Genomic DNA, 22,531 nt, shown 5'->3' on the forward strand with positions numbered 1-22,531 from the left:
GAATCAATTAATATCTTTCTGCAAAGTAATTTTCAAAAAATGAAAATCAATTTTCTTCTAATCTCAGAATTGCTATACCAGTCAGAGATTGTCAGGACAACAGTGAAATCTTGTGTCATTTCAAACACAGTGATGGCGTTGAAGACGGTCATGACAAAGATGTTAATAAATCAGATGTTGATGCTGATCAAGGAACGGAAGTTGATGCTTCGTATCACGGCATTGTAACCTACTAGTATGCCAGCGTTCTAGAAAAACAGAAAGCTGGAGCGTCGGACCGAAGAGGAAAGGGAAATAATTAATTGTAAAGAAATCCGTGAGAATCGATGAAGGAAACATGACACGTAAGGTAGATAACTTGTTAAGTTAATTAAAAAGCTAGAAAGCATGCGGTGAAACGAACCCTTTCATATTATGAGTTTTGCAACAGTGTAGACGCTTTCCTTAGACATGTAGAAAAACCGAAAGTTTACAAAGGGGAGATGGTGTGCAACGCGAGGGGTTTTACAGTTTGGTGTTAGATCAGCAACTATTAAATGTAAAAGCCGGAAACGTGCCATTATTGGATATGGCTTACATGTTTCCAGCAGAAGTCACCTGCAAGAATATAGTCAAACAATATCTTTAGCACATGATGATATGCTACGCCAAAAAAAGCAAACGACAATTTTCGCCATATTTCAACTGCTAGCAATGCATTGACATGTCCAGATCCGAAACCATTTGAATGTGTCAAATTTAAGCCCGAGTTGTGACGTAAAGTTACAAAAGACATGTCAATGATCATAAAAGAGAGACATCTGCATGTAATATTCAAGAGCCACTATGCACGTGCATTCACGAACGCCAACCTTGTCTCTGCCATACACCTTTTCATGCTCTGGATAGACTTAATCTATAAATTTTATATTTGCGTGCCTGTCAAATGTTCAAACAATAATGTTAACTTACCTGCAGAAAAGTTTTCAAACTACACAAATCTATCATGGAGAAATAAAAAAAAAATCAGCAGACGACAATTGTTATGGATACCGTTTACTTCCGGTATACTGTCTGTTGACATGAAAAGATTCATTTGGCATTATTCCACATTAAACCTTTGTATAACAAGTAGGCGATCAAGTTTACGCTTTCAGCATAGACAGACGTATCTCTTTTGGATACTTAAAACCTAAGCAAAAACATTTGCTCACTACAAACGAGAAACCATCAAGCAGATCGCCTTGTCCAGTTAGTGAATTTTCACGGTTCTCAAAACCAAGCCTTGAAGACGAGCACGCGACAACCTATATGCCAGCAGTAGCAGACGATCAAAATAATTGCAGACGACACACAAACAACGGGATATGAAAGAATCATTGACGGATCCTTTTGGAATAATGTCTGCTTACTGTAACAGCGAGATTCATTCTAGGTCTTTTTTTAAATTTCTAAAATATAATTCATTCACGGAGCTAGAATATTTTTAAACACATATATAAGATAGTATCTAATACTAACTAATTTTAATATGTTGTATACAGACAATAAAAGTATTACATAACTCATTTAGATACAATTTATGTGTTTTTTATTACATACGGCGACATTGTATTTTCCCTCCAACATGTACATGTACTATTCCATTTTTTTTACAGGTATGACATCTCTCTTAGCAGACAACACGTAAAATTGGAAACAATATGGCATTTTTTCATAGCTTATTGTAATAGTTTTTTATTTGTTTGGGTCGTCAGACCAAACAAATAATGGTAGCGAAATTTCAGAGTCTGATGCTGTTAATTGCAAATGCCGAAAGTAGGCCGCTTTTTTTGAAGCGGTTACTTCCCTTTATATGTACACTAACGCCGAAAAAATTCAGGAGAGATCACTGCGTACAGATGGTCAAATGACAGGCGCATTAATTTTCAAGCAAAATAATTCCCGAATGGTCGAAGATTTCTAATATTGTTTTATCCTTTATAGATATACATGCTTATAATTAACTCCATGATTATTAAAATCTGTGTTAAAACAACAGTTAGCGTCGAAATAATAAGGGTTACAAACCCTAATTTAGAATAATATGGTTTTCTTTAGGCCTTTTACATATAACTTCACCGTGGCCGAGGGGTCTGGAGTTCAAATCCAGGAAGGCAACTCTTTTTTTTTTCAAATTGTTTAAGTCAAATAAACATTGAATTGAATATCAGTGTTGCAATTAGTCTTAAAGCCAATTAACTACAATTAAAACGCTGGAAAGCACTGGTGGCACTATACAAAAACAATTTGGTTTATAATCTCACAACCTTCACCTTTCTGACATTCTGAGACCCAAACAAATTCAGCGCCTTCTGTGCTTTGATTATACATTCTAACACTATCAGAATTTTTTCTATATAAACTAAGAAGGCCCGAAACGTGCATTATTCTACAACAATGCACTCGCCGTTCTTATTATCTCCCTGTGTATTTTCACATCGAGGGCGGAAGAGGAAAGGGAAATAATTAATTGTAAAGAAATCCGTGAGAATCGATGAAGGAAACATGACACGTAAGGTAGATAACTTGTTAAGTTAATTAAAAAGCTAGAAAGCATGCGGTGAAACGAACCCTTTCATATTATGAGTTTTGCAACAGTGTAGACGCTTTCCTTAGACATGTAGAAAAACCGAAAGTTTACAAAGGGGAGATGGTGTGCAACGCGAGGGGTTTTACAGTTTGGTGTTAGATCAGCAACTATTAAATGTAAAAGCCGGAAAAATGCCATTATTGGATATGGCTTACATGTTTCCAGCAGAAGTTACCTGCAAGAATATAGTCAAACAATATCTTTAGCACATGATGATATGCTACGCCAAAAAAAGCAAACGACAATTTTCGCCATATTTCAACTGCTAGCAATGCATTGACATGTCCAGATCCGAAACCATTTGAATGTGTCAAATTTAAGCCCGAGTTGTGACGTAAAGTTACAAAAGACATGTCAATGATCATAAAAGAGAGACATCTGCATGTAATATTCAAGAGCCACTATGCACGTGCATTCACGAACGCCAACCTTGTCTCTGCCATACACCTTTTCATGCTCTGGATAGACTTAATCTATAAATTTTATATTTGCGTGCCTGTCAAATGTTCAAACAATAATGTTAACTTACCTGCAGAAAAGTTTTCAAACTGCACAAATCCATCATGGAGAAATACAAAAAAAAATCAGCAGACGACAATTGTTATGGATACCGTTTACTTCCGGTATACTGTCTGTTGACATGAAAAGATTCATTTGGCATTATTCCACATTAAACCTTTGTATAACAAGTACGCGATCAAGTTTACGCTTTCAGCATAGACAGACGTATCTCTTTTGGATACTTAAAACCTAAGCAAAAACATTTGCTCACTACAAACGAGAAACCATCAAGCAGATCGCCTAATCCAGTTGGTGAATTTTCACGGTTCTCAAAACCAAGCCTTGAAGACGAGCACGCGACAACCTATATGCCAGCAGTAGCAGACGATCAAAATAATTGCAGACGACAAGCAAACAACGGGATATGAAAGAATCATTGACGGATCCTTTTGGAATAATGTCTGCTTACTGTAACAGCGAGATTCATTCTAGGTCTTTTTTTAAATTTCTAAAATATAATTCATTCACGGAGCTAGAATATTTTTAAACACATATATAAGATAGTATCTAATACTAACTAATTTTAATATGTTGTATACAGACAATAAAAGTATTACATAACTCATTTAGATACAATTTATGTGTTTTTTATTACATACGGCGACATTGTATTTTCCCTCCAACATGTACATGTACTATTCCATTTTTTTACAGGTATGACATCTCTCTTGCAGACAACACGTAAAATTGGAAACAATATGGCATTTTTTCCATAGCTTATTGTAATAGTTTTTATTTGTTTGGGTCGTCAGACCAAACAAATAATGGTAGCGAAATTTCAGAGTCTGATGCTGTTAATTGCAAATGCCGAAAGTAGGCCGCTTTTTTGAAGCGGTTACTTCCCTTTATATGTACACTAACGCCGAAAAAATTCAGGAGAGATCACTGCGTACAGATGGTCAAATGACAGGCGCATTAATTTTCAAGCAAAATAATTCCCGAATGGTCGAAGATTTCTAATATTGTTTTATCCTTTATAGATATACATGCTTATAATTAACTCCATGATTATTAAAATCTGTGTTAAACAACAGTTAGCGTCGAAATAATAAGGGTTACAAACCCTAATTTAGAATAATATGGTTTTCTTTAGGCCTTTTACATATAACTTCACCGTGGCCGAGGGGTCTGGAGTTCAAATCCAGGAAGGCAACTCTTTTTTTTTCTCAAATTGTTTAAGTCAAATAAACATTGAATTGAATATCAGTGTTGCAATTAGTCTTAAAGCCAATTAACTACAATTAAAACGCTGGAAAGCACTGGTGGCACTATACAAAAACAATTTGGTTTATAATCTCACAACCTTCACCTTTCTGACATTCTGAGACCCAAACAAATTCAGCGCCTTCTGTGCTTTGATTATACATTCTAACACTATCAGAATTTTTTCTATATAAACTAAGAAGGCCCGAAACGTGCATTATTCTACAACAATGCACTCGCCGTTCTTATTATCTCCCTGTGTATTTTCACATCGAGGGCGCCATTTTGTTTGAAAAATCTGATAAATAAAAAAAAACACTTTTTGTCGAATATTGTTTTGAAAACTATCTAGAATGAAAGAAAATGGTCTAACTAAGAAAATGAAACTTAACACCAATATCTTTAATTCAGTTGTTAACGCTGTACAGACGTTTAAGTGTTGTTTACGTGACGTCACAATGTAGCGCCTGGAAACTCTGAGGCGAAAACAAATTTAACCACCAAACATAAAGTCCAACTTTATAGTAATAATTATATTTTTTTCTTGACGTGTTAAAATGGAAAAAAATATTAATTCTTCGTGCATTATTGTATAATAATGCACGTTTTTCGTTCAAATGCTTTGTAATTAATCACTCAGGCCTATCGGCCTCCGTGATTATATTACTACGCATTTGAACTCAAACTGTGCATTATTCTACAACAATGCACTCAGAATTGATATCTATTTCCTAAATAAAATCACAGTTGACATTCTATATTTACACATGTGACGTGATTATTATACACGTGACGAAACCACTAAAAATGTGACACGCGCAATATAGGGTAATATCAGGTACAGCAGCATTTATATCATTTTTAATAACGAGCATCATGATGTAAAATATGACACAAAATTGTATTTTTTAAAAACTTATTTATTCTCGTCACGGACTTTAATTGACAATTTAAATCCGTGATTCTCGTATATTCAAAAATGATCGTATTGGTATTTTCGCCTATGAAATGGACATTTGTGTTTTAAAATACAATTAATATGCTTTAATTGCAATAATCATAGAGCTAACGTATATCTGCGGATTTTTGATATATTATTTCTTAAATAACACATAGGTTTGTGGATAACAGTTAAAATATCATCCAAAGGAAAATACTGTTACCCAAGTCGTGAATAAAAATAAATTCTGAAAATATTTATAAGCATCATTATATATACATTTTTTTATTTAAAAAAAAAATATTCCATTCTCATCATTCAGGTTATTATAACTGTTAAACAATTGCCATTTAAAGTCTTTTCAATTCAAATCCAAGTGAGCGTCGATTTGTATCTTGCCGGGGAACGTCGAAGTCCGGAGACCGGAGTATCTTATGAACTTTAATCTTAATCGATTTAAGGCTTGGTTTTTATTAAAACAAGCGTTTTGTTGAAAATCAATAAACTACAGTTTTTTAACGATTTATAGCTATATTAGTGTCTGCTGAAATGGATGCTTCTGTGAGATTTTTTTCTTTGTTTCTTTCCATATTTTCGAGCACACGATGAACATGTCACTAAAAACACTATCTTGAATAATTGCCATGACGTTAATCCTCGAAAGTTTTCATGTTTCGGATATATTATTATTTCGGATAAACGTATTATTTTTACTGTACATTTGTAGGTCTTTTTATAAATTTTCTTTTCCATCCAAGTGTTTTTTTGTTGTTGTTTTTTATGTTTTTGAATGTTGACTTCAAACGTAAAGTGCTATATATGTTATGATTTAAAACACTGGTGTTTCAGTTTCAGTTTTTATTAAACCAAGGCATATAATATGCAACTGGTTATAACAAACAAACAAACAGAAAAATAACAGTCAAAAATCACTAATATCACAATATAAAAATACAAGTATGACTAGCTAAATAAACAAAAAGGAGATCATATTGTTCATTTCAAGTACTGAATTCAATACAACATGTATTTTATATTGTAACAAATGGGAACGGAGAATTGACCTTTTCGAAAACCTAGGTAAACACCGTTTTCCGGTACGTTGCGGATTTAGCTCTGGGGAATTACACCAAATGAAGTACATAACACAGTAACATGATATTTCTATTTTTCTATCATTATTTTACCGTTTAAGGTGAAAGAAATTGAGGTTAATTGATATCTATTGCAAATTTTTGTAAAAAATAAATTGTTTATGATGAAAATCAATGAAATGTAAACAGACATAGTGGAATCTTCCATAATAAATAAGGTTATTTTCTGCGTAAACTTGTGTATTTACTTTATTTTTTGTATGGAATTATTCATACAATGATATTCAATATTTTCTTATAAAGAAATAACTGTTTTATTTCAATTTAATTTAAAAAAAGGCCGAAAACATCGAGTTTGTTATTACATTCCATTAGGTTAATTCCCCAGAGCTATGTACAGAAAGTACCGGAAAACGGCGTTTAGCTAGGTTTTCGAATTCGTGAATGAGAAGTATTAGTTATCTAAATTTTAACATAATGTTTTTACAAAATAAAGATAATTATAATAGAATATTTTTATCACAACTATTCATTAATGTATCAAGTTTAAAAATATTGGGATGAATGTAAAACCTGGGATGAGATTTACGTCTTATGTCATTAAAGTACGAACATTCAAATAAGTAGTGAAATTCATCACCAATAGCTTGATACGGACATAAGGAACAGACCCTATTATTATGATCAATTGCCAAATGTCTGCCTTTTTCGGTTGGTAATAGGTGATTCATTGTTCTAAATTTACATAAATATTAGAGGATGTATCAATAGTACTATCTCATAAACAAAGGCATAATTATCCTAAGTATTAACACGACAGGCCAGGTTGGATGATATACAAGTAATATTTTCATCTGTCTTAATTTGGTGTACAATTGACAGTCTAGTGATGACTTTACATAGTCAATTAATCATAGTGATACTTCTCATATTTTACAGATGAGATTTGTTTTAATCCTTTCCCACTATCTTACGCTACCTATTTTATTCTTTAATTGCAAGGCTAAATGTTAATAATAATCTGTTTAATGTGACATGCTGAAATATATGACATGTTTAGGATGAAATTGATATCAAAAGATAAAAAAAAAAAAAAATTGAAATTAAGCACGATCCGCCTCAACTTGAGTCACGATCAGACCTGTCCAAAAATATGGTCTGCCCCATCCAAACATACAGTCCAGCTTGTCTCACCGTCTGCCCTGCCCTACGACAGAATTTAGCTTTCGTTTTACCATACTTTATACTGGAAACTTATACAAAATAAAAGAACCCTTTCAATATATGCTTGTACAACAAATGGATATGTCTTTTACCTGTAAATTGTATTTGTTGACCTAAAACACATTATACCATGACAATTTTGTACCTTGATGTTTATGTACAGCACCTAAGTAGCCTGCATTTTTTAAAATTTTCTTTCAGAGATTTTAATTTAATTATTACTTAATTTTGATAATATTTTGGAACATTATGTTACTAGGACAATTAAGATATGAAGAGACTGTCATATTTCCTTTATTAACATGACAAGGTGCTGTTGCTGGTCTATACACTTTAAATCCAAGTTTAAACACTGCTACTGTTAATATTAAGAGAAGGATGGTCTAGTGCCTGCTGCTCAATCCAGGGATTGTAGGTTCAAGCCCTAATGTGGTTTCCTCACCTGGCACAATGGTTAGTTCAAGGAAGTAGACTGAATGTTGCAAGAATTGTTTAACAATCAAGCTTAAATAAATTTCAATTGATCTAATGCTTAACCCTTAAACTGCTGGAACCGAAAGCATTAAGCCTTTGCCACCAGTATAGAGCACCGTGCAGTCTGACCAGGCTCTATACTGTTGGCTGACAAACTTTTAATATTCAAATTGATATCCCTACAATTGATAATGGACAGTCCCAAAATGGAAGTGGGACAAGTCCATTTAAAATATTCAGCATGTTAAGGGTTAATGCTAAATTGCATTATTATTGGACTGTATTCCAGGGAGGCGTCTATGCTTTTTTCAGTTATATACATGTAAGTTATAAAAGAATTGTGGCAGGGCCCATGGAGAGGGAAAAATTACATTGTATAGGGGAAAGAGGTGGACAATTTAAAAACAGATCAAACATTTTAAATCTTAAATTATACCATTCTTATGATAAATGAATTTAATTACAGTAAGCTTAGGTCTAATGAATACCCAAATCATATTTGCAAGGTCTGAATCGTGTCTTCAAGTAATAATTTCAGCACTTGAAATGTGGCTTATCATGATTTATTACATGGCTAAATAAGATGATGACAAGTGGTAATTTATATATTGATGGTGAGTTAAAATAAAAGTACTAGAAGCAGTTAATACGTCAAACTAGAATATCTGCAGATAGTCGAAATATCAACGCGATCAGAGCTACGCCTTTGGGATTTTGACCATGTCAAAAATTATCTAAAAATCCCGTAGGTTAAAATATTTTGACTAATCTGCAGATTGCTGCCTGTTATGTTTCAAACACAACAAAGGGCAAGCAGTTGTTTTTGTAAGAAACTGAGCAATCAATAATTGTTGCTGGTTGGTTTCTGGATTACATATTGTCTCTTTAAGCTTACAGCTTTCCACACTATAAAACTAAAAAATAAATTCTGTATAAAGCATAAAAGGGAATGATTGCTTGTTGTTTTTCAGTCACAGGAAGCAATGCTGAAGAAAAAGCTCCAGGCATTTTTGTCTGAGATGCTGAAACTAGGGACGGTAAAAGGTTTTAAGTACTTTGCGATGTATATGCGTGGCAGGGAGGAAATGGTACTGAGCGTGTTAAATCACCCTCAGGTAAGGTTTGGTGGTTCTTTTTTATAATCAGTGGTGTGTCAGAATCTGTTAGTAGCTGAACATTTAGTACTTTTTCTTTGAAATTTTATACACTTCCTTAATTTGATAATATATAATTTGTATATTATGGTGTTTTAGAAATTCTATTGTTATTGTTTTACTTTCATATGATAAGTTTATAATAATTATCCTGACGCTCACTGAGTATACCAGTCCAGTGCATTTCAATTTTAATGTCCAGCACTGCATACTGTTAAAACTAACCAAAAATGAAACTAACCAAAAATGTCAAAGATGTATTAAAATATTATAAGTATGTTTGTTATTGTGTTTATTACAATATTTACATCATCATTACAGAGTATATCTAGTCCAGTTCACAGCAAGCCAGATCATTCTGAGACAGAGAGGAAAACATTGTCAAAATCTGAAAGTTTCAGCTCTCAAAACCTGCCATATGATCAGTAAGACTTCTTTTATTTCACATACATACACAATCTGTAGTAATGATACAGTAATTACGTAGGATACCAAAGTTGTGTATGTGTAGTTCATGTCACTTTAAATGGGAGCAAATGCAGCATGAATTGACTAAAGATTATTTATCAAATGAACTTGGAAGACTTATGTAATGTCAGTTTGAAAAAAAAACAAATTCAAGAACAAAATATGAAATATTTCACCTCTGTAAAGACATTAGAACTGTATTATTTTGTGACTACACTATTCAACTATTGTTTTTAGCTCGACTTTTCTATGAAAAGGGGAGCTATCCTACTCGCCCCGGCGTCGGCGTCGGCGTTGGCGTCACACCTTGGTTAAGTTTTTCGTACCACCCCACTTTATTTCAGAAGTATTACAAGTATGGCTTTGAAACTTACCATACTTGTTCACCATCATAACCTCCATCTACAGACAAGAGTACATAACTCTGTCAAGGTTTTGACAGAATTATGGCCCTTTTTTGACTTAGAAAGTGTATTGAGCTTGGTTAAGTTTTTTTGTACCACCTCACTTTATTTCAAAACCATTGGAGGTATTGCTTTGAAACTGACCATACTTGTTTACCATCACGACCTTCATCAACAGACAAGAGGACATAACTCTGTCAAGGTTTTTGACAGAATTATGCCCCTTTTTGACTTAGAAAATACATTGAATATGGGTAAAATCCACTTATTGCCTTAACCCTTTGAGATATTGCTTTGAAACTTTTAATGCTATTTCACATCATTACCCCCATCTGTACGCAAGAGAAGGTAACTCTGTCAAGGATTTGTTTTAAAAATTAAGGCCTTTTATCGACTTAGAATTAAATTTATTTAAGGCTCAACTCAGTTTTTTTTTCTTTCTTACCAGCCCTCTTTTGACTTAAACATTTCAAACTTTGCTGCAGTGTTCAAGGGTATCACACAATTCAGTAAAATAATTCTTCACTAAATATCTTAATGCTCATGGCCATTGTTCACTTTAAAAATACAGAGATTCTTGTATTGCCTTTTACTGCAAAAACTTTTTTTATTGGCAAGCAATAAAAAAGTCGAGCGCGCTGTCTTACGGACAGCTCTTGTTTGTTGCATTTTTTGGCCTCTTGTGGTTTGATTATTTAAAAATACTGTGAAAATGCACATGTCCGAAGCTTATGTCATTATATTGTAAGAAATTTGTAACAGTAAGAATACATTAGTATATCAAGTTACAAGTCAGAAATTACCAAATGCAATACCAAATTTCCAGGTTACCAAAATGCATTTGAATATGATTATAAATATTGATGTAATGACCTTTCTATAAGTATCTATAAGGTAATTTAGATACAGGATAGATATTGTAAAAAAATCAAATAGTGTGCCGTGGTATGGAAAATGGTTGTTGAAAAACTCTGTTCTACTGCTTTTTTTCTTTCGTGAGTTTAAACTATGCAGCAAAGGAAAGGCTTTTTAACATTTATATTTGTATTTTAGGCGATCACTGATGCTGTCCGTCCGTTCACAGATGATTCTCAGTACCCATGGTGTAAAAGATGTAGGTTTACCACCAGCATCTCCTAGTGCAGAGGAGTCACTACCTACTGTAAGTTAATATCTGCTGGTAGCTGTATTAATATGGAGTATATTCATAAGATTTATGATATAAAGTTTAAGTTAATATTATTTTGTTATTTATGATTTTTTATCTTCATGTCATTGCAATGGCCTAGTGGTTAAGGTTGCTGAATTCTGTTGTCTATCCATTGTTGTTGTGCTTTGTTATCATGTACTGTCAGAATACTAAAATATGTAATGTAAGGAAGCTATCTTAGTAGGCATGTGATTATAGTTATGTAACCTCTACTAATTGAGATGATGCTAAAATAAGCAACACTTCGGGTATTCCTTCAATACTAAACTAGCAAGATCTCTGATGAATAGAATATTAAATTGGTGTAACTTTTTCAACTCATTCAATAAATACATTATAAAAACTTACTCTCATTCAATATCTTCTTTATAAAGCATCATTAGGATAAAATGTTTTCTTGTATGTATTTCAGGATGAGAAATCAACTTTATTCCTTATAGCTGGTTATAGTAGATACAACTGTCCGTATGTATGGGTGAGATCAAATCATGACCGACTTGTTAAACTCACTGGGGAATCCAGGGAAAGAGATTGTCCATTGAAATTAAAGACAACAATGAAATGGAAAGATAATGGTACCACCAGATGTTTTGTATTTGCCTAAGTTGATAAGCTGTGGTCAAAATGCATGTTATATAAATAATTCCTTTTCTCACATAAACCGTGGTGAATGTACAGAATGTAATATAGCCATTTTATAAAAATGATATTACACTAGTTTGACGTGATGTTATTTGCGCTCTATATAATCATAGCATTAAAGCGCACTAATGTTAGCGTTACATTATAGGCATGTCAATGAAAAATGACTCTTTTTTTTAAAAGTTACTGTTCTTATTTCATATAGGTGATAAAAAGAATATATTCGTGCGATTCAATACTATTACTAAATTAACTCATTGAATAAAACAATATTATGCTCTCCAAAGACTCACATAAGATGATTTTACTCAACTTATTCAATAAATTTAGTATTAACCTACACTCATTCAATATCCTCTATTTATACAGGAAATTATATAGAAAAATCCATAATGATTAACTTCTACAAAAAATAAATTTTGTTAGTGATGCCTTTAATTTGCTTTGAGCTAGGTTATTAAGGCATTTCTTATAGCTATACCTCACATCAGAATCCTCTTTAAAACATTGCATTTTATCATGTGAGGAGACTATCTACATCGCTTATTTAATTTTGGTTGTTCAAAATTAGGTGCTTGTGTCAGAAAGAAGATATAGACAGACATAACTTGTTTTCTTGCACCACATTTAACAAACATGTTACAATATGTGACTTAAAACTTGAAATTCTTAATAAAACTTAAATAGCAGCATTTTCTAAATACTGCTGATTAACAAGAAGTTGTATTTTGTGTATTTAAAATGGACATATGATGTATTTAAATGTTATGAACGAATGGTGATAGTTCAGTCAAAGTTGTTATGAAAGTACTTTTTTAGCTTACCTGACCATAAAGTGCTCATACATGAGCTTTTTGATGGCATGTTGTCTTGTTTATCCTTACCCACAATTTCTTAAAACAACGTGGTTGATTTTGATTGAACTCTACATAAATAATGTTTATGTGATGGTGTTGGTGGTTTGTGTAGTGTACTCTCCTGATCACGACAGAAAGCCACTTGGAATTCACTATAGCACACAGTTAAACCAGTACATCTTAGATGACCCTCAACAAAACTTCCAATAAATGATTCCAGTCAAATGCATTAGCAGGTCACTGGAGTCAGAAATAGACCTCAGATATTTTAAAAACCATCTCCTCAGAAACTACAATGACTAGAGCTTAGATGTTTGGCATATACACAAATGTAACATCATTTTATGATCCTCTCCATAAATTATATAAATTATTCCCGTAGGGTTAAAATTGACAATGCCCTGGGTGTCCTTCATTTTAGATATATTTATACATGAGAACACATTTATGTCTTCTTATGTGAACTACATGTCCTTGAGCTTAGGTGTTTGGCAGGTAGCATTGTCTAGTGGACTTTAACAAAAATTGTATGAATCATGACCCTGGGGTATAATATTTGACCTTCTGTGACCCAATGTCACATTCCTACATTGAAACATTTTTTACTTTTCTTGCAATCAGTCTTTGATAAGTGATCAAGGGCTATCATGTTATTTAATATACCAAATCCAAGTTAAACATGTCTTCCTGATATCTTTGTATTAAATATTTTAATTTAATTTTAATTTTAAATTCATTGTTTTTTTGTGTTGTTTTTTTCACAGATGTTTTTGTATGGGATATCATAGCAGAGCTAGTGAAGTTATGTACTTATCCTGCCCCAAGAAATCCTTTTGAGATAGATTTTGATTACTTCTCAATGTTGCCATTGTCAGAGAAAGTATTAGCTACGGCTGCTATGGTAACCATTCTTCAGAAAATTCTCATTCAGACATCAGATCACAAGCAGTATGCTGGACCAGGTATATGTTGTACTTAACCTTTAACCTTACGAGTTTGTACAAGAGTTTTGCATTTTTTCACTATGGTGTTATACTGCTGTTTTAACATGAAATTTAAATTTCTTATGCAGATCAGCTGATGTACTTGAAACAAAAAGATGAGAAAAAGTAGTTAAAATTTATTCAGAAATAAATTGAAAATTGTATTTTTATCTTATTCTTATCTAATTAGATTGAAATAATTTTTAGGTATTTTTCATATTAAAATGATTATTCTAGAAAAACTGATTGAGGAAATGATCTGATATTTTGCACATGTTATTGGTGTAGACCTACATCAAATGAAACATTTATTTTGAAAAATTATTTCCTGTCCTGTCATGTCAAAAAAACTCAGTTGAGTTCCTTTAAGGGATTGGTATTAATCCCCTACCATTCTAAATATATAAAAAACAAATTTGTCCATCTTTGGACTAAAGACTAAATTATGTTTTGGATTATAAAAAAAAAAATGAAGTAACTGAATAGCAAACTAATGCAGACAGTATGGATGTTCCAGCTGATTTTGGTCTGACATGGTCGCATGAGGTAGATTCAGTTGATGCCAGCATGGTAAAGAATGAATGCTTTGAATGCCAAATTGATAATGGCGTGACTATGCCATCAGTTGGAATCATACAAGCATATACTATTGAAGAAGAGGGAGAGAACTATTGTACTCACCCTTGTGTCATCATCACCATCTTACATTGGTTAAGTTTTTTCATGCAAGTTGGTATCTCCAGACTACTAAAGGAAATAGGTTGAAATTTCACACACTTATTTTAGAGCATCGTAGGAGGTCACTATCCAAGGCACATAACCCTATCATGGATTTTGACAGAATTATGGCCCATTTTGAACTCAGAAAACATTACATTATCCAGATTCAATTTTGCTATCAAGCAATGAGTGTAGTTGAGCATGATGTCCTTAAGACAGAACTTTTTATCCCCTTGACTATTTTAGTTAGGAGAACAACTTGCTTTGAATTTGCTAAGTTTTGTTTTGAAAGACTTCATCAATACAGTTAAAATTATATTGCCCCACTTCTGTTGAACTTTGATTTCCTGTAAACAGACCAAATGTCTTCAGATATTCAACTTTTGCACAGTTAACCAAAGAACCTTGACAGTTCATGAACCAAGTTTTTAATAAAAACTGAGAAAGAATTTCTTAACATCAATAGCTATTTTCTTTTTTCAGTATTTGAAGAGTTGCAACTCATAACAAAACTACATTTTAGTAGTTTAGAAAAACTTGTTCAGGAGCAGGGCCTCCCAGTTTTACAAAAGAAGCAGCAACAACAACAACAACAGAGGTCAAGGTCACAGTCATCACATATGACCTCAAGGTCAAGGACATCATCATATAATCAGCCAATGAACACAGGATATCAGAATGCACCTCAACAACAGTATGGTTACATGCAAACTCAGGCAATGTTTTGAGAAACAGACCTGTTTATGTAAAACACAGTTCATTACATGATGACTTGCAATATCATTATACACATGTAGTTCATAGCTAACACACTGAGTGGTAAACCCTAACATGATAAATTTTTGAGAAAAAAAATTGTCCATGCTAATGATTTTGTTTTAAAGCAGCACGCCTCCAAATTCATACTTATTTTCAAGAAAATTTTGAAAATGTAAAATATTGTCAATTACAAAACAGCAGTCAAAATATGCAAAAGTAACCCTTACTGTGTTAGTCATGTAATAGAAATATGGTGATAAATTCTGAAAATCAGTAGTTCATTGCATATTATATGTAAATTATTACTTGAATTATCAATAATTTTACTTTTCTTAAAATTACATTTTTCTCAAAGTTATTTTCTTGGATTTTTTTTTGGGGGGGGGGGGGTTCATCTGGAGGCATGCAGCTTTAAAGATACATCAAGCCTCGACAATTATTATACTTTTTTTCTTTTGGAACCTTGGCAAACATATGTTTTATAATGCTTTGATAATAGAATATTAGAATTAAAAGCATATTAGATGCTAAGCATTGGAAGAAAGTAGCGATGAATGTGACGTATTATGTCACAATTGTATAAGAATAAACTAAGTGGTATTTTGACTTCCATACAAAATACTAAATCACTATAACCTTACTGTATTGCCAAAAATGCAAAGGAAGCAATAGCTGATTCGGCGGAATTACCAGCTCCATCTTACAACTGTTGTTCTATATTGTTTAAAAAATACATTGTGAGATTTTATGTCCAATCAAGAAACAAAACAAAAATATTTTAGAATTTATTGTAAGTCAATGTTTCTATTCAAGGTTAAGTCATTGTCATTTCTATCACTGTTAATTATTGCCACCAAAGCATCATAAATTACAGTTAACCTTGTATTGAGAATTACAGGTACTGCTTATTTATAGTATGGTTAAGAAATGATATATCCCAAACTGTGATTTTATCGCTCAATAAAATCACTGTTTGTAGTTCCGATGCGAGGAATCAATATCACGATGGCGTAGCCCATGTGATATAATGATGTGCATTCGAACGACAAACAGTGATTTTATCAAGCAATAAAATCACCGATTTGGATATATTATTTCGATTCTAACACGACATTAACAAATAAATGCTGCTTTACCTCATATTAAGCTAAATTGCGCCTGATTTGTTTCGTACTTATTTTCAGCGCATCGCAGTTTTAGTGGTTACGTCACATATTTAATGATTATGTCACATGTCTAAATATAGAATGTGAACAGTGATTTTATTGCATAATAACACACACTTTGTGAATTACCTCTAGTAAATTGTTGTTTGCAATTTATTTTTTAATTACTGCTAGTTCAGCATCTTAAATTACTTTTAGCCATTCCATTGTTAGGAATTGCAAGCAAAGCATCAAATCAATTACCAAAGCTTTTTTTTTTTGTTATTTACTGCTAATATAAAATAATTATTATCAAATAGCAATAAGCCATTTTATAACAACACATTGATAGGCACAACAAAGTCAGAAACACAGCTATCTATATAAATTGAAAATTTAGGTTGGCAAATCTTGCAACAACATACTTTAAACCACACTAAACCATTCAGTTAAAGGCATTGTTAACCAAAGCATAGTTAAAACCACACAAAACAATTTAGGTGAAGTAAATAATTGTTAGCCACAATGTAGTTAAAACCACATTAAACCATTTAGGTAAAGTCATTTTAGCCAGAGTGTAGTTAAAACTGCATCAAACCACTGTAGTAAGTCATTGTTAGCCACAACTGTCAACATAGTTAAAACCACCTCAAATTATTTGAGTTAGAGTTGTTATTAGTCACATCATAATTAAAACCACATCAAACCATTGTAGTTAAAAGTCATTGTTAGCCACAATGTAGTTAAAGCCACATCAAACCATTGTAGTTAAAAGTCATTGTAAGCCACAATGTAGTTAAAACCACATCAAACCATTGTAGTTAAAAGTCATTGTAAGCCACAATGTAGTTAAAACCACATCAAACCATTGTAGTTAAAAGTCATTGTTAGCCACAATGTAGTTAAAGCCACATCAAACCATTGTAGTTAAAAGTCATTGTTAGCCACAATGTAGTTAAAGCCACATCAAACCATTGTAGTTAAAATCATTGTTAGCCACAATGTAGTTAAAACCACATTGAACAATTTAAGTTAAAGTCATTGTTTGCCACAATATAGTTAAAAGCAAGTTAAGGAGTGGAAATCATTGTTTTAGGTGACATACATCTTTGTAGTGAAAGCCACTGTTAGCTTTAACAGTTTATAAAAAATATATAGGATTATTATTCAAATCACTAATGCATTAGAATAAAAAAGCACAGCTAGTATCATTGTTAAAGCACTGATAGTATTATAGTTAAACCACAGTTATTATTATAGATAAAGCACACCTAGTATAATAGTTAAAGCACAGCTTGCCTTGATGTTACTGTAAGCCATATAAATAGTCAAAAGCACATTATTGTAGTGCCATCTCAGAATTAAAACACATACAATTTTTGAACATTGCTGACAATATCTGCTTGAAGAACGACTAGGTATTTTGTTGAAGGCCACCTGATACATGTGAAGAAAATAACTTCTTCTTTGACAATTTTGAAACCTTTCTCTGTGGTACCTGTGCCATATATTCACCTTTATTATACCTCTACTCTGATAGGTAGATTGGCATAATTTAATCCCTGTTATTCACTTATTGGCTTCAGAAGACTATTTACTTTTAGTATTTTACTTTTTATTTTACCAAAATAATGGTAAGCATATTATTATACTCTTAGCAAAGCAATTTATTGTAATTATTATTGGTACACAGATGATACATCATGAAATATAGGTCCAGTTCAAATTTTGCTTCAGACCACTTATATTTCATGTAGTTAAGGTGACTTAGGGTGGTATTAATCATCTTTAGTGATTGCTCAATTTTCAATATGGAACAATCCAGGTTGAGGTAGAAATAATTTCGATATCAAACTACAAAAAATTGAGTGAGCAACAGTATAGAGCCTGGTCAGAAGGTATGAAAGTGCAGACTGGCCTAGTTCTATACTTATGGCATAAGCTGATGCCTCCAGTTCCAGCATGTTATGGGTTAAAGCAGTATGCCAACAAATGAGCCAAAATATTTGAAGAAAATCAACATTGAGAAAAATATACTAAGATTTTAAGAAAAGTAAAAATACTTGCATTCACAATTACTAATATGTAATAAATTACTTGCATGAAAAACACAATAAGAGCTAATTTTGCACATTCTGACCTAATTTTGGCAATTTTTTCATAGATTTTATGTGCCATTTGCATTGTTTAAATTACTCTCTTTGATTACTTATCAATATTTTACTTTTTTAAACATTTAAAAAAAAGTCATGGAAGTTACCATGAATCTCAAGGCATGCTGCTTTAATAACTTGTCAAGCTTAGATTGAATTTGACTTTGATATAAAATTCTCAGAACAATAGATACTTTTATATATTTTTTGTATGCATGTGTTCAGATTAGTAAGAAATGTTTGTCAATCTCTTTATATGTCAATTCATCTTTGCCATTTTTATCAATTCAACATTTCCTATAGTTGTTGCTTGCAATGAATGTACAAATTCAGGGTGTCAGGAAAATACTGTCTGGTATAATCTTTGTCTCCAGAACAGTGTTGCTTTGCAGAGGTTAAAATGTATTTATTAACAAACTAAGTACCAAGATTTTTTAGAAGGGGTATAATTGTGGAAAACATAAAATTTGGTAAAAACATATTTTTAGCTCGACTATTCAATAAGAATAAGTAGAGCTATTGCAGTCACCCGAGCGTCGGCGTCTGCGTCGGCGTAACCACTTATGTTAAAGTTTTTGTAATAGTTTAAATTTTTTCAAAGTCCATTGACATAAGGCTTTGAAACTTTGCACACTTGTTCACCATCATTACCCCAACCTGTAGACAGGAGGAGGTAACTCTATCAAGCATTTTGACAGAATTATGCCCCTTTTTCGACTTAATATTTACATTAAAGTTGACTTAGAATTTACGTTAAAGTTTTTGTAATACCTCAAGTATTTTCAAAGTCCATTGACATATGGCTTTGAAACTTTGCACACTTGTTAACAATCATGACCCCAACATGTAGACAGTAGGAGGTAACTCTATCAAGCATTTTGACAGAATGATGCCCCTTTTTCGACTTAGAATTTACGTTAAAGTTTTTGTAATACCTCAAATATTTTCAAAATTCATTGACAAATGGCTTTGAAACTTTGTACACTTATTCACCATCATGACCCCAACATGTAGACAGTAGGAGGTAACTCTATCAAGCATTTTGACAGAATGATGCCCCTTTTTCGACTTAGAATTTACGTTAAAGTTTTTGTAATACCTCAAATATTTTCAAAGTCCATTGACAAATGGCTTTGAAACTTTGTACACTTATTCAACATCATGACCACAACATATAGACAGTAGGAGGTAACTCTATCAAGCATTTTGACAGAATGATGCCCCTTTTTCGACTTAGAATTTACGTTAAAGTTTTTGTAATACCTCAAATATTTTCAAAATTCATTGACATAAGGCTTTGAAACATGTTGAAATTTTATACTCTTCTTTGAGAGCATAATAGGACTCTCTCCAAGGCCTATAACTGTAATATGGATTTAAAGACACATTTTGCCTTTTTCTTTACTTAGAAAATTATACCTTTTAATCAAGGCTTTTTTTACTATCAAGCTCTAAGAATAGTCGAGCGTTGCTGTCCTACCGACAGCTCTTGTTTCTACAAGTTATATTGAACAAAGTATATTTCTAGGCAAAAGCTCCATTTTGAGGTATTAAAATATGACACTTGAACCCATATTCACCTTGATCTCTTCAATGTCAAGTTTTCAAAATCCCAAGAAATTTCATAATAACTTTATGATTTGTTTACAGTTTTGGGACAAGGGCATTTATGTTTTAGGAACATATCTTGTTTATGTTGTTCCTAGTCATATAGTTAGTATTAGTTAACATTTGACCTTGAATTTCCTTGAACTTGACTCAGTGACCTACTTCTGTATCATAGAAAGTATTACCTTGTCTAGTCTACTAATATATCTAAGGTGAGCAATCACCTGCTATATAAGCACTATTGTTTATGTTACACAAGTAGTTGATTAGATTAGTATGCTGAATTTTTGTGAGCTCCTGATGGTTATATTTATTTCAAGTGTACCAAGTTACAGCTATGAAGCGGCCTTGAGTTTTTTCTAAAGGTTAAATATGTTATTTTTATATAAATCATTTCATTTAATTGTCAAATCAATATGTCTCTCTATATGTAAATTGGTTAAGCAAAAGATTGCCTGATCTTCTATTTAAAAACGAACATCACTGACGCGCTATTAATAACTCTCAAAACGTTGTTTTGAAAAAGGCTTAATGTTGAAATGATACACTTTTCCAAGATAAAATTACTGAAATACTTATAGTTTGAAACAACACAGAATTGTTTTTCTAGAAAAAAATAAAAGCTGAAGGCAGCTTTAATATTAATTCTATAGCAATGTTCTATTTGTGGTTAAACATTCACTCAGTTCTTATTGGAAATAGTCTGGTCTGAAACAAACAATCTTTTCTTGTGTAGGAAACATGGCTATTATAACAGACATCAAATGAAATAAATGTACTTTTAGCAACAGACTCTTGAACTTTTGGCATTTCTAGGAAACTTAAAAGCTGGTTTGAAAATGATGCCTGGAGAATGTCTTAACACCTTGGGCAAACATGCAAGTGATTTGTCTAATTGCACCATTCATGAATGCTTTGTTAATAGCCTTTGTTATTATTTTCGAATCATCGAAAATACTGCGTTCAAGGATAATGGGAATCTGCATAGATGGCATTAAAATGTTTCCATTATTTATTTGATGTTGTATTTTCCTATGGTACAATTGTTTCTGTTATTAAGTAATCTGACGATGAGTCTTTATGGAAAGTGAGATATGGAAAATATTTGAAAGTGAGATATGGAAAATATTTTACTTCAAAGTGATGTGTATTCTATATTCATATTCTTTTTTATTTCATTATACATTGGTAACTTTTCACAATATTTAAGAAACATGATGAAATATAATAAGACAATTAGAATATAATTATCTCATTGAAACTATTCTTTGTATGAATAATTTATGAATATTGAATTGTGTATGTACATGTATAACATGTATTTTGGGACAGATCATGTAAGATCTTGTGTTTGAAATTGTTTAAAGTTCTTTATGTATAAATATTGATTTGATATTTCCATGGAATGTTGTCATGGAAATGAGGAGTGAAGTGTTCATAAATGTTAGAATATGTTAAAATGTAATATTGTTTATGTATTATGTCATAAGAAATGTCTAATTATCTTAACTGTTAGACTGCTGGAGCCAAAATTTAGCAGCCTTTAGGCTTAGTAAAACCATACATTCCACACTCTATTTATAGCCAGGCCAGCCTGTTAATCCATGCAGTCCACACTCTATACTTTTGGATGACCAACTTGAAATTTTCGTTTTGTTGTCTGATAAGTTATAAAAGACATTTCGCCTTATTAGGGCAGTAATGGGATAAGTCCTTCTAAATTTAATAGCAGTAAATCAGTTATTGTAAAAAGGTGACAATTTGTCAAAAAAGGAAGCTGGAACAGTCGAATTAGGAATTCAGCAAAATATAAGTGCTAAAATGTATTGTTTTTCTGTATGATGTTAAAATGTTATTGTCTGAATTTATTTATGTGTATAAATGTTAAAGAGGGCTGAATCTGATGGAAAGTAAATTGTGATAAGTTTTTGTTGTTGTTTCTTTTGTATATTTATCCAACTGAAGTCTCCTGATGAATTCGAAACACCTACATAAATGCAAAATAAGCAAACTTATAAAATTGATAGACCTTTTAAATAATACAATTCACTCTGTTGAAGCCTCTTATTATAATGATGTACCTCAGAATAGGATTTGGTGTCTTTCACTTATTATGACAAGAAGTCCATAAAATTGCCTTTCTTGAGGGTCCTGTAAGAATCATCTCTTTGGTAAAGATCACCAAAGTGGTTTAGGAGATATATAAATAAACTTTACTGTTTTACATAATAATAATAAGTACCCTCTTCATTATAGAGATTTGTGTGCTGGTGCCTTCTAAATACATACCTTTTGCTTAGTTTGAGGTGATTGGGTCATGG

At 32.1% G+C, this 22,531-nt stretch overlaps 1 protein-coding gene across 1 annotated transcript; it reads left to right on the plus strand.

The window, feature by feature from the left end:
• The first annotated feature begins 5,660 nt into the window (after positions 1-5,660).
• On the plus strand, positions 5,661-21,296 carry LOC132731212 (uncharacterized). The gene is made up of 7 exons (XM_060717347.1): positions 5,661-5,876; positions 9,079-9,222; positions 9,583-9,686; positions 11,187-11,295; positions 11,756-11,918; positions 13,607-13,804; positions 15,029-21,296. Exons 1-7 carry the CDS (start codon positions 5,865-5,867, stop codon positions 15,271-15,273), a joined length of 975 nt encoding a protein of 324 aa, XP_060573330.1. The 5' UTR covers positions 5,661-5,864; the 3' UTR covers positions 15,274-21,296.
• Positions 21,297-22,531: the final 1,235 nt, after the last annotated feature.

The sequence above is a fragment of the Ruditapes philippinarum genome, unplaced genomic scaffold (genome assembly GCF_026571515.1).
Source record: "Ruditapes philippinarum isolate M1 unplaced genomic scaffold, ASM2657151v2 ctg2214_1_1_1_1, whole genome shotgun sequence".
In the NCBI taxonomy this organism is placed as follows: domain Eukaryota; kingdom Metazoa; phylum Mollusca; class Bivalvia; order Venerida; family Veneridae; genus Ruditapes; species Ruditapes philippinarum.